Genomic DNA, 14,249 nt, shown 5'->3' on the forward strand with positions numbered 1-14,249 from the left:
GGAATCTATTTTTCTTCCAGCGCTGACAACACTTGTGTGTTTTGGGAACACCAACCCAATTCTGGACAACAGTTATCTCCCCTGGTCCAGGCCCTGTCGTGTACTCCCGTCCAATCATGACGTCACTGGGCAGAATTCTCATTCATCGTCTCTCTCTATGAGCGAGTTGACAGGATCAGTTAACATTTTGACAGCGGAGGCCTTAGACTTGGCGCAGACACTGAGAGATGAAATTGTAAGTACGACCAACTTTTGCTGCAAATAGAAATGCTGCAAAATATTATCATTATCATTTTTATTATTATTATTATTATTAGTAGTAGTAGTAGTAGTAGTAGTAGTAGTGGTAGTAGTAGTATTTTATTGTTTCTTCTTCTTCTTCTTCTTCTTCTTCTTCTTCTCCTTATCATTATTATTATTATTATCATTATTATCATTATTATCATTGAGACATCGCTGTTTAAAGTCTATGTTCTTGAACAGTTTCAGCACAGGCTCAACTCTAATTTACGAATGGCAAACTATTTCGATACGCTGAACCACAACAATTTCCCCAGGCGTCAGGATGTCATCCAATGGACACACACCGAACATGTAAGGCCGATGTTTTTTTAAGGATGATGAGAGGGGTGGTTTATGATAAAGTAAAAATGTTTTAAATTTTGAAAGTTTTCAGTCGATCATCTTTTGTTGTGTTTTTTTCTTCGTTGTTATAATATTAATTATGTAATATGCCTGTTTCTTAGAGAGTATATTTATGAGTATTATTCATATACACATGTACAGCGAAAGGTTAAAAACGAATCTATAACCAAACGTGTGTTATTTATTAACTTTTTATAATGTGTCAAATAATAGTTATCTTTGTAGTTACAAGATAGTAGTTTGATGGTTATCACCTTTACAGTATGTTTGTTGTGTCTTACAGACCGGAGACGTCTTGAGGAGACACTACCGCCATGTCTCATTCCTTGTCGCCTTCTTAGAACTCACCAAGGAGAGTAGCACCAGTACCGACGGCGTTCTTCAACATGTAAACAATCTCGAAGAAAAGTTATACGAGTTGCTTTGCCACATGATGACGACCCTACAAAGCCTCAATCTGAGTGTGGAGAGTCACGTGACTAGAGACGAGATTCCCGAGCAGCTCAGCGAGATTACCAGTTTAGCTGTCATCAACAGTCGGGACTTCATCATCGCGAAGGATGTGGTTCACTTATTATCAGCACTGAAAGAGAGCCATGCTCTGATGCGAGCTGGCTACCAATAGTTCAGTTTTCTATCTATGATCTGAGCCCTCCTTGTCTTTGTCACATGACAGTTCAGAGCCTCGGTTTCATTATTGAGTCATGTGACAAGCGACGAGATTCCAAACGCCATCATTCCTTCTCCTGATCTTTCAACACGTTTAGGAGTTCCGTCCGTCCAAATAGGGTCACAAATTCAAGTATTTTATATTTCCAGCCAAATTCTATTTTATTTCAAAAGATATGTTTATATTTATTGACTGTTTTTACATCAATATCTAGTCATTCCCACGTGCGCTGATTGTTTTATTATCAGTTTTTCAGAAGCATATCTTTGTCTCGGTCAACATGACTGAATTTGCCCAAGTATCTTATTTGTATGATATGTTTTTATTATAGTTATTTATTAGCGATGTTGTGATGCAATATTTCGTAATTTATTGTTACACATAGATGAATGTAACTCACGTATGTATTTTTACATCTGTTATGCCAGTATCATATGTATTTATATCATTAAATTATCTTTAAATGTAATTAGTCACAATGAAATAAAACCGGTGTGACTATCAACCTTATCTCACTGACTTAATGTCCTGTATTTAAAAAAAGTATATTTAACACGCTATTTATGAGTGAAATATAGCTTCAGGAAGGTATGAATTGTGACTGATTAACGTATGCAGAATATTCAGTGTTTATTTACAAACAATATATTGTTTATTATCATTACTTGAAACACATTTTTGTTATAAATTGTATTTTGATTAACCGTGCCTATATATATGAATAAATGCATAACAAACCAAAACAGTGAAAACTTTTCATTCCCACGATAGGATATACGATCGATTATTTATTATTGAAAGGTCTATTTTTGAAAATTCCAATAATTAATCATGACTTGAATAAGTTAATATATGCGTTGTGTCTACAAAAGAATATTTTCTACAATTATTTACAAGTATGTAGAAGGACGCTTTCCTGATTCGGATCAAACACATGTCAACTGTGTCATTACGAGACACTCTTAACGTGGTTGTGGCCAGCGATAGAGACGAGAATCTCGCGAGATGTTTACATTCATACACGTTCACCATCACCCAAATGCACCACAGCAGTTACCGCCCTTTATACAGAGCAGCAGGTTAGATAATAATTGACCCGTGAAGATCCAGGTTAGAATAGGTCTTCAGCAACCCATACTTACTGTAACAGACAACTATGCTTGTCGTTAGAGGCGTACCGTATCCCGATTGCATTGCCTTGATGTCAATCACTAGATTACCTGGTTCAGACTTGATTATTTACAGACCGCCGTCATATAGCTGGAATATTGCTGAGTGCTGCGTTAAAAAACAAACAAACAAACAAACAAACAAACAAAAAATCATAAAAATCACAATACGTGCATTTCTATTGTTAATTATCCGCCGGGCAGTATACACTTGAACACTGGATTCGATAAAAACAATAATACAAAAGTCATCAAACCGTTACTTGGCTGAAACAATCGCCTTAACACTGCAAGGGCGGTCGGGTAGCCTAGTGGTTAAAGCGTTCGCTCGTCACGCAGAAGACCCGGGTTCGATTCCCGACATGGGTACAATATGTGAAGCCCATTTCTGGTGACCCCCGCCGTGATATTGCTGGAATATTGCTAAAAGCGGCGTAAAACCAAACTCACTCACTCACTTAACACTGCAAACTTAAGGTACAAAACACAGCATTGGTCCCACTATCAAACAAATCACCGTCGAATAACCATTTCTTCTTTGTTTACTTTACACTCAGTTAACATGGATGTTTTCTATCTTTTGTCCGGTAGTTTACTTTGTCACACTGTCATTTTTCATGTTGTTTTTATCCAGAAATAGACCGCCTCCGTGGTCTAATGGTAGAGCGTCCGCCCGTAGAGCGGAAAGTCCGGGGTTCGATCCCCGGCCGCGTCATACCAAAAGACGTTAAAAGATGGTACTTGTTGTTACCCTGTCTGACGCTCGGCATTAAGGGGCTAAAACAAGGAGTGGTCGGCTCGGAGTCCGTATACCGTGTCTGAGTGGGGTATTCATGTTAAACTGCGGCATGGTATCTCAGTGAGCTAGCACTATAAATCGGCATCAGTCCGGACTAGTACGAACAGCCACACAAACACACACACGTACATGCACGTCGCTGTATACGTGCAATAATCTTGGACGCGACGTTAAACCCCATTTCACCTCACCTTATCAAGAAATACATTCGTCCCCACTCGTCCCTTTCCGTAACCTCGTCCCCCTATCGATGAATGTTATGTGCGAAAATACAACAAACCAATCAGAATACGCGTATGATTTCAAGTTCTTCGTCAAAGAATCCCTCAGAAATATTTTTTGATTTTACATATGTCTTGCATCTAAATATATACCCAAGACACAGTTAAATGTGTTCGATCATACTGTATAATTCCGCATGTCCCGATGTGCTTTAAATTGCATCTGAAATATATATAATACATGGGAAAATAAATGTGACCCATTACGCAACGTGTTGACAATTGTTTTAGGTATGCCCGTTTGCGCAAAGACGGAACCCGGTCGCAAAAACGGCCACGATAGGGGCACGAGTCTCTATTCGGCTTGTCCCGGAATAACACGAGTTGGTCACGAATGCCAGAAATAATGTCGTCGTTGTATCCATACGCCACTGACTGTTATTCAGTGACAGAAATATAGAAGATTATCCATGACCACTTAAATGTAAATTTGTAAATTATTATTTATTTATGAACGACATTTAAAGTTTCAAATGAATAATGCATGCCGTTTTTATATGTTCTCTAAAAAAAACTGTTTGTCTATTTCTCAATTTGTGATATATTTAATTATTTAAATTAACGTTTTGTGCCTATTGCTAAATTTGTGATATGTATGAATGCTGATTATTTACCAGGATAATCGTTAGGGAAACTACATGTATTTCGTTTGAAAAGTATTTTGGGTATTCGTCAATATTCTCTGATAACTTGAATGGCAGCTGGGCCGTACGATATTCAATTCAATCGTCAAATTTATCTAACTGTGAATTCGTTGCCCTATTCCTGGATACGATTGGTTTGTATTTAATTTTTATTTATTTATGTACATATATTTATTGATTGATGACAATCACGTCACGTGGTCAGGGGTTTAAGATCTAGAGTACGTTTCCACTTATTTATTTTCTTCCATTCTTGAACATTGCCACGACCCCAGAGGTCACATAAATGAGTGAGTGAGTGAGTGAGTGAGTTTGGTTTTACGCCGCTTTTAGCAATATTCCAGCAATATCACGGCGGGGGGCACAAGAAAAGGGCTTCACACATTGTGCCCATGTCGGGATTCGAACTCGGGTCTTCGGCGTGACGAGCGAACGCTTTAACCACTAGGCTACCCGACCGCCCCTGCAACTTCTAAAGTGCCTCTTGATCCACAAACCTCTCCTTTTCCCTGTTAACTTATAACATGTTTTGTACTCTCCTATGGGGGAATAAGAGCATATATATACGTATCTGATACGAATACCGGCGGCGATGAGGCCGACCGTGCTACCCCTCCCCTCAATGTCTTTCCGGGACAAACCGAATTGGGACGGAAAGATACGAGTGGTAACGAATGCTCCACGTCCAGGTCGTTGCATCGATTAGAGCGTACGCGAAACAAGAAGTTAAACTTTTGTGCCGATATCTGAGTCAATAGCCCATTCTACAAATGTTTGCTTTATTGTTTCAAACGAAAAGACAATTAGATTTGTTACTGAAATATATGAAAAATACTACTAATCGCGACTTGCAGAGAGACTGGTCAGTAATTTAAAGCGGCTTTTACAATGTAAAACAACATTTTGTATCTGGACCATTTTCGACATGAATCAAAGTCTTAAAAACGTACCCTTTTTTAGAAATTAATATATCAGTACGTATGGCGTCAGCTATCACATGGCAATGGTGGCGGAACGTGAGTGTCAAGCGCGTGTGCTATAAATAGAATGTGGGGAAAACCCACTTGAGCAGGAAATGTCACATGTGCCATCGGTGTTCCAAATAAGGAACATGACATGCGAATATTTGTTGTACCATTAGAATCTGTAGTGATATAAAACGTCGCTTTAATATTGCTGACTCTGACCTAAAACAAGATTCATTCATCCAATGTGTCCGATTAAAATTACAAGTATGTTACACTAGTAAGTTTGTATTGCGAGAATCAATTGTGGTTCAAATGTAGTTCCGATCGCGATGTTCTGGAACCTAGTTGAACTATTATCAATTATACTCCAGTGCCTTTTCACGGGTCCTTGTTTCCGTTAGAAGCACAAATAAAAGAAAATCATTTTATTTCATGTTTAATTTTTTATTCATAAAAATAAATACTTCTGAGATTTCGATGTAATTCACAAACAAATACGTAATCAATAAACAATAAACAGTACAAGGTAGGAAAAGACCCGCTTTTCAATCTGATACAAATGCACACCTGGAATATGGTTACTCTGCGGAACGATGGTAGGTATTGGAAACGTAGCACCTGCAGGAATCGTTCTCGAAGAATGAACACAAATGGTCAGATCTAAGTGGCAAATGACAAGTAAATGATGAATTCAATAAATATAAATAATTTCACACGAGACCATTGCTCGAGTGCAATATGATGTTTTCAATGGAGCAAGCATATCCAGCGTACACGCATACATACATCACTTTAAAATAAATTACTTCCTCACACATGCTCCACATAAGAAATAAATTACTTTCTCACGTATAAATATATAAATAATACATGTTTGAAATACATTTACAACCAATTATGACATGTAAATATTTGTATAACATTTCATCAGGAAAAACACGTAATGATTCAATGGAAATGTAGATACTGATGTGTACACACTTGGAACTGATTACACGTTCTTAAATATATAAAAATATCTATTTTCCAGCTGTAGCTGAAACATATATCTAATCTCGAGACAAAATCCATATCCATATCAGTAATGATAGTGAGTGAGTGAGTGAGTGGGTGAGTGAGTGAGTGTGGTATTACGTCGCTTTTAGCAATATTCCAGCAATATCACGGCAGGGGACACCAGAAATGGGTTTCACACATTGTACCCATGTCGGGAATCGAAACGAGTCTTCGCCGTGACGAGCAAACGCTTTAGCCACAAGGCCATCGACCGCCCACTCATTAATTATACTAGTGATAAAACATTTTATAACAAAGCGTTTGATGTGATGGTTGATTAACGTCCTTTTAACAAAAATATAAATATGAATTTATGATATAGGCTCGGCCCCATTTGGATGTTTTGAGAGGGACATGAAACAATTGTTTTGATTCCATATACAATATTCTGATATTTACAATATCAAGTCATGGCAACGTGTTCATGAACGAATGAATCGAATGTGTTCACTCGCATGAATACATTCAGGATGCGTCATCAAGTAGGTAAACGTGATGGACAACAATACTGGACGGCAGTGGATACAGTTGAAGATCACAAGACAGTAAACTATGTTTATAACGAACTGACGGATATAACGAACTGTTGTTTATGGTCTCGGCAAATTGCTGTATATATACTGTATACATGTTTGTTACGAATTACCGTTATAACGAACTAGAATTAGAGCTCCCTTTGAGTTCGATATATCCGTAGTTTTCTGTATGTTGAATGGCATGTCTCAACATAGGACAAATAACACAGATTATGCAAATTCATGTGGAGGGTTAAATGGAATGGAATGGGTTCAATAAATTAAGTACATGGATACCTCAATAAATTAAGAATATAAATACATAAAAAATAATTTAACAATGGCATGAATAAATTAAGGGCTTGGGCAGAGTTACAAATTGTTGTTCGCCAGGTAACTATCCACTCCTTCAGCTATGGCGACAAAGATTCGTTGTGCGTCTCTGATGATTAGGTAGTTCCTCATGTCGATTTGAGCGATTTGATCAAGATTCCTGTATTTGCTCGACATGATGTCACGTGACACGACTGTCGTCACTTCCTGCTTCAGGCCTTTCAAGATGATGTGAAGTTTACACAGCATTTCGACGTACTTGTTTTCAAGTTGTTCGATTTTGTCCGTATAGTCGTATGTATCCATACTTGCTTGCTCCAGGAAAACCCCAATCATTGACAAGCGTTTAACTTCTCTCAAGAGCATGTCCTCAGCCTGTAACCAATCAAATAAAACTGTGAATGTTTACGTTATTATGTATAGTCTTTGCGAAAAAAAACATCGGGGAAATTGAATTCTTGATTCCTTATATGAAACCTCGTTCAGTCGAACCTCGATTGCCCAAACACTCCCTTTTCCGGACACAGGTTTTGGGTATGTCTACGTACAGTTGTGTTCAAAGTTACCTTCCCTCGTCATAATAATATTGAAGCCAAAACTCCTTAATCTGGATATTTGAATAAACGGACAATTTCTTTGATATGGTACGTACCGTTCGGATAAACAGTTTCAGTGGATTACAAAGGTTCATATTCTCGTTTTGGCGGTAAGGGTTACATCCGATTTTGATCAGTGAATTGTCATTCTATCGTTCTTGAATCATTTATATTTCGAATGACGAAAAGTGGAATTTCTGTGACAGGCTATATTTCTCATTCTTTCTCATCGCTATATATAACACCAGGATGACGGGCTGTGTCACACGATGATCGAGTTCGTCCTAGCTAAAGAGTACATATGTGTATACGTGTATAATATGCCCGTCCAAATGTCGACTACATACCTTGATCCCAGCAGTATAGGACGCTCCTGTATCGGGGAACCCCGGAAGGGGGTCATGCCCATCGAGCTCTGAGCATATTGAGGATCCAATTCGGGGTTTCTACAAAGTAACACAAACTACACTTAATAAATTAGGAATGATCAAAGTGTTCTCCGTTCACCAGAAGAGTTACATGCCCTCGAAAACGAGTGACACGGTTCGACGGTCAAATATTTTTTCACGAGACTGATGTCAGATCAAATCCACAGAGTAAGGCAGAGTAGCCCACTTTTATGTTGCTTTTAACATTAGTTCATTTATAGCATGGCGGGTCAGCTTGATATGAGCGGAAAGTCCGAAGTGATGCAGGTCTTAGACGTTTATCACTTTGGTGAGTTAAGTGCTTCAGCCCTCCTCACTTTAGAGAAACATGTGCCCGTAAACTTTTATTTTTTATGCCGAAGTTACATAGTTACAAGTATTCTTGTATTAATGTAGTTATTCAAGTCAAAATATTATATGTGTAACACTTACTATAGTATAGGTCATCTCGTCGCTGAGGCTGGTTGCCGTTTGAGCCATCAGTTTCAGTGAGGTCAGTTCCATATTGATTGGTTTTGGCGGAGGTGTGGGAAGATTTAATGATAAGCCTGAGACGGGCGTACTACCGCCACACGGGTTTACCCAACGACCGTCTCCTTGCGGCAATGGAGCGGCGAAAGCTGTCGATATAAGTTGTGAGGAGAATAGCACAGCTGAAAATCAAACAACGCTGGTTAGAAATATCAACTCGGTTAAATTCAGGTATAACCATAGCAAACAATATTTTCGTAGAGGTATTGTCGTTTAAAGGGAGACTACTCCATCGACCTCATTGCCACAAAGATGTCAGATCAACCTTGACGTACGTGAGGCTGTTGACAACTGCGATGAATATGTATAACGAATGAAATGTTACATTTCTTATTTGCTTGATTTATGTCTTAAAAGATTAATCATCAATATTTTGAAAGAATATGCCAATTAAAACAACGTGATTAATAAACAATCCGTGTATACAGAAATAGCGTAGATTAATTAAAATGATAATAATAATTATAATAATAATAATAATAATAATAATAATAATAATAATAATAATAATACTACTACTAATAATAATTAAAAAAAGTAAATATATAAAAAATAAATAGAAATATAAAAATAAATAGAAATAATAATCTGGAATTAATTTGCTAAAAAGTAACTTTTAACCAACCTGTAGCTAGGGAAAGTAAAAATTTCAACTGATCCATGTTGGCAGAGGAGAACGTTCAAGTAAAATAGAATCAGTTATCAAATCAGCAATGGGTTCCTAAGAAGACTATTCTGAAGTTGTAAGTTCAGACGAAGGCAGACAAGTTATGAATTACAACTCTGTAGATGGACTATTTATGTGTTCAAAGCGGAACACAGTTTGCGAAAGATATTTTTGGAAATTGTGTAAACCTGAAACTTTCCGAATTACATTTGGGTTTTTCTTGATATTATTAGGGTTCACCTCTGACCTTCTTCGGTACCAATCAGTGATGTTCAGCACGCGAAGGCGTGGCCATTGTGGCGTTGTAAGTTTATGAACAGGACATAGGGGAACACGTGACTCCGTTTTCGGTTATCTCCCTTGGAAATATAAATCCGTGTGTTCGCACCGTTCAAACGACATCAGTCAAGTCGCCTTGTTTCATTTCACGGGTCCGCAAATACGGACTTTCCATGACCTCAGACAGGTGTGCCATGGGTGGGCTAATATCCAATAGGATATGAAAACGGGGTATTTTGAAACCTGTATGCGAGTCCTTTCTCATATGATATATATACATGCCGGGGATTGTCGCTGAGCTATATAGGAATATTCGTTCATTTCCCTCCTCCTTTCGTCATGTGTTCTGCAATAATTTAAGGATGTACATTGGTCATTAAATGACGTGATTCGAACAGTTTTGTTGGTATGAACGAAATGAAAATTGACTTTATGGTACATGGTGTGGTTGTCTTGTGTAATTACCGTCTGTGAGTGAGGAAGAGAATTACGATGTAATGTTGCGTCAGTAATGGAATAAAAGAACACGCAATTAATACATACATGTTTGCTGTAAAAGCTATTTGTCAAACATGACTATCTAAGCCTGTTTCGGCGACATTTGTTAGCATTCATCACCATTGTATGTGTTTAAAGTGTTTTATCCTTTACAGGATGCGTATCTACTGATGCTGCTCCGGTTACTATAGCAACTACGATTATTATTGATACACTATTTACTTATAGAAAAGCGGGATGGTTGGGTAGCCTAGTGGTTAAAGCGTTAGCTCGTCTAGCCGAAGACCCGGGTTCGATTCCCGACATGGGTGCAATACGTGAAGCCCATTTCTGGTGTCCCCCGCCCTGTTATTGCTGGACTATTGCTAAAAGCGGCGCAAAACCATACTCACTCACTGACTAACTAATGATATGGGCCGAGAACTGTTTTACCAGCTTTTAACAATATTAAAGTTGTTTACCATACCATCTATCACTACTACGCGGGGCCCAGGGAAATTGTCACTTTGCTTCATGTAGCTAGGGCTAGGGGGAAATGACAGCGTGATGACACATATACGCATGCGTGCACGATCATAAGGTTGAAGCTGTAATCGCTCATGAGTGATACATTCACACAGCGAATCTGACTTTGAAGGAAACTATATATAAATATATATGTAATTTGTTGTTGTTCCAGGTGAATGTGCATGTGCACGTGCACGTGTTTCTGTGTGCAGGGATAAGAGTGTGGATGTGCTCCGCGCTTCCTTCCTCACCTACCCAAACCTTCCCATCTTACATATTGTTCAAATTATAACTTTCTCAAAACGCGATATCAAGATGTCGCAAGTCAACAACATGGGGTGCACGTACGCTGCAGGGATGGGAGGTTGATAGGGGATGGCCTATGACGCCTTTGCGAAGCTGCTACTTGGCACGTGACGGTAACGTATCTGAACAAGAAATAGCGCATTAACAGGCGTATTATCGTCATGATGACAACCATACAGATTCGGTACGCTCTACAAAGTTAATGCTATCAGTAAAACCCAAAATTAACCCAGGGCAAAGTATTTCAGTTATATCTCGGCGTGTCAGCCGCTTGTGAGAGAAAAGCCCACGTTTACTAGTTTTGTGAAACACATGGGCACTTGTAAACAAAAGAGATGTAATTTGGGGATTCAAACTCAAGATCAACGGATCCTGATATCAAATTCTTATACAGGAGGCAGTGTAAGCTATAATACTGAAGTTGTAACACACTGCAACGAAACACTGTAATTAGAAACTGTTTAAAGTACATGTAATTTGTTTTTGCACAAATAACTGCATTTTACAGCTGACTAAAACAAATTATGAAAAATACCTAAAACGTTATATTGTGTTGCAACATAAAGACATTACAGCAAAGATCGAAATAATCGAGGAGTGGTGTACAACAAGGATATTGTTCCTGCCCCTTATTACTACGTCAAAGTGCAACAATTGTCTCTAAGATTGAATTACTTGGCGTATGGCTATTACGTGACTTGGGTCATACGGAATTAGCGCTTATCATGCAGAAAATGCTAACATTAAGGTAACCTCACCGATCAGTGAATATGCAGAAAGCGAAACTAACCCCCGGTCTTTCACTGATGAGAAAGAGTGGGGGCGGTGTGACTCGTGTTTGCCCACCAGGTAAGCAGAGCGCCTTTGTAAACAGATCTCTTCCTTTTCCCCGAGAATCGGTAAACAATTTTCCAAACACGCCGACCGTGTTGGTATTCTACAAAGGTGATTTGAGATGAAATGGAGTTCAACATTATTGCACTTATATAGCAACATGCATGTACTTGTGACTGTTTGTACGAGTTCGGACTAATGCCGATTTTATAGTGGTAGCTCACTGAGATACCATGCCGTAGTTTAACATGCATACCCCACTCAGACACATTATATTGACTCTTAGCCGACCGCTCCTTGTTTTAGCTTCTTTATGTCGAACGCCAGGCAGGGTAGCAACAAGTAACATCTTTTAACGTCTATTTGTATGACGCGGCCGGGGATCGAGCCCGAGACCTTCCGCCCTCCGGGCGGACGATCTACCACTAGACCACGGAGGCGGTCTGTTCTACAAAGGAACGTGTAATAATAATTCGAAAAATCGAATAGTTAACAAAACGTTAAAGACGAATGCTGTTTGAGTCACCCACTCTCTGAAGGTCACAAACGCATTGGAAAAACTGCTTAATGACCTATGACCTATGACCTTGCACTGCATCAATCATTCTCAAATGTTGAACAATGTTTGAATTAAAAAGTATGATAAATTCAACTCCGATTAAAACATCGTAGGATAATACTCCGTTTTTGATATTAATTAATTTTAATTATTCGTAATTTTTTAAGTCAATTTTCTACGGTAAACTTGCAATGACAGCGGATCGGGGCACACAGTTTCGATATTCGATACAAATAAATGATCGCAACGTGTACACATGTGCTGAGATCATTTTACGCTGGTGGCCGTTTTTCTATGCAGCCAGTGGACCAACAACGTTTTCATGTCTTTACAGCGTTCTTACTACCCCTAGTGCAAAGTAAATTCACCCTGTGCCCTCAAAAGAACCCACTCGTACGATGGTAGAAACACGAATACGTTCATACACCCGAAACACGGGTGTCAAAACGTGTGGTGTCACACTGGGCAAGCGACTTAGTTCAAATGTTCAAAAGTTCAGCAGGGAATGGGTACCTGATATGTGAGGTGGAATAAAAGAAATACCTCGACCGTCTGTAGGCAGCTTGAGTTGTATACTCCCCAGGGAGTTGAGAATGATAACTGGAATGCAAACGGATCCACTGGTCGGGGAGCAAATAATCCGCATTTGAGCAGATACTAATATACCTGGATAAGTGCGGTAGAAGAAGAAGAATAAGGAGCAGAAGAAGGAGGGGAGAGGTGGAAGGGGAGGAGAAGAAGCAGAAGGAGAAGAAAGAGGAGGGGGAGGAGGAGGGGAGGAGAAGAAGCAGAAGGAGAAGAAGGAGGGGGGAGGAGGGAGGGGAGGAGAAGGAGAAGAAGAAGGAGGGGAGGAGAAGAAGCAGAAGGAGAAGAAGAAGGAGGGGAGGAGGAGGGGAAGAAACAGAAGGAGAAGAATGAGGGGGAGGAGGGGAGGAGAAGAAGCAGAAGGAGAAGAAGGAGGGGAGAAGAAGAAGAAGCAGAAGTAGAAGACGTAGAAGGAGAAGGAGGAGGGAATAAGAAGCAGCAGAAGCAGAAGAAGAAGGAGAAGCAGAAGAAGTAGAAGAATGTAGGTTAATCCTAACTTGTCGGATTTGTTACAGCACACCTGTGAGATCATGTTCTGCCCGTTCGAAGGATGACAAATGGTTGCGTTATTTCTTTGTTTTCTTACTGTTCATTCGGACTGTATAATTATAATGTGTGCATTTACATTGCGCCACATAGACAGCCTCCATACACTCGGTGCATGTCCAAAGCGATACTTAAACATTAATTTATTACCCCGGTCGAAGGATCAGTGCATGTGCACTCTATTGTCACTCTTAGCTCCCGGGGAGTATACAACCTAAGCTGCCTTGTCAGGTGCTAGTAGGTAACTAGTCACGTTCCCATCTCATCCTACCGGGTACCCATTATACTGCTGGTGATTACCTAAGATTGTATTTATACAGTGCTTTTCTATGTTCCTTTACCAGAAAGCAAAAGGAAATCCCTTAAGCTCTCCTACTCGTCTAGCCGTGCTTTCACAATGCCAAAACAATGACTACCACTTAAGGGTTTTCCCTACAGTTCCTCTCACCCTCAATATATTCCGGCCTTTGACGGGCTGCCCCGTAAATAAATGCGTTGAGTATACTAAGGCAACTCGGGGCGACTTTCCATGGGATAGAGTTACCCGGGTAATGTCTACCCTCTAAGGGGAAACGTAGGGGTGGGCGAAAAGGTATCGGATTGGAAGGGAGAGTATGGTGAGTGAGAGGTGTCGTGGTACAATGGGGTTTAACGTCACGTTCAGTATCTTGTACTTATTTATAAACGTGCGTGCGTGCGTGCGTGCGTGCGTTCGTGCGTGCGTGTATATGTGTGTGTGTATGTGTGGGGCTTCTAGCTCACATGTTACAGTTTTAACATGAATATCCCACTCAGACACAGTACGCTGACTTCGAGCAGAGCAGTTCTTGTTC

General features: G+C 39.5%; 1 protein-coding gene across 1 annotated transcript; it reads right to left on the reverse strand.

Annotated features, from left to right (window-relative positions):
• Window positions 1-5,645: 5,645 nt before the first annotated feature.
• On the reverse strand, window positions 5,646-9,392 carry LOC124117318. The gene is made up of 4 exons (XM_046479136.2): window positions 9,261-9,392; window positions 8,537-8,757; window positions 8,024-8,122; window positions 5,646-7,455 (listed from the first exon to the last, which is right to left on the reverse strand). The coding sequence occupies exons 1-4, from the start codon at window positions 9,295-9,297 to the stop codon at window positions 7,120-7,122; spliced, it is 693 nt and encodes a 230-aa protein (XP_046335092.2). The 5' UTR covers window positions 9,298-9,392; the 3' UTR covers window positions 5,646-7,119.
• Window positions 9,393-14,249: the final 4,857 nt, after the last annotated feature.

The sequence above is a fragment of the Haliotis rufescens genome, unplaced genomic scaffold (assembly GCF_023055435.1).
Source record: "Haliotis rufescens isolate VD_foot unplaced genomic scaffold, xgHalRufe1.0.p SCAF_12, whole genome shotgun sequence".
Lineage (NCBI taxonomy): Eukaryota > Metazoa > Mollusca > Gastropoda > Lepetellida > Haliotidae > Haliotis > Haliotis rufescens.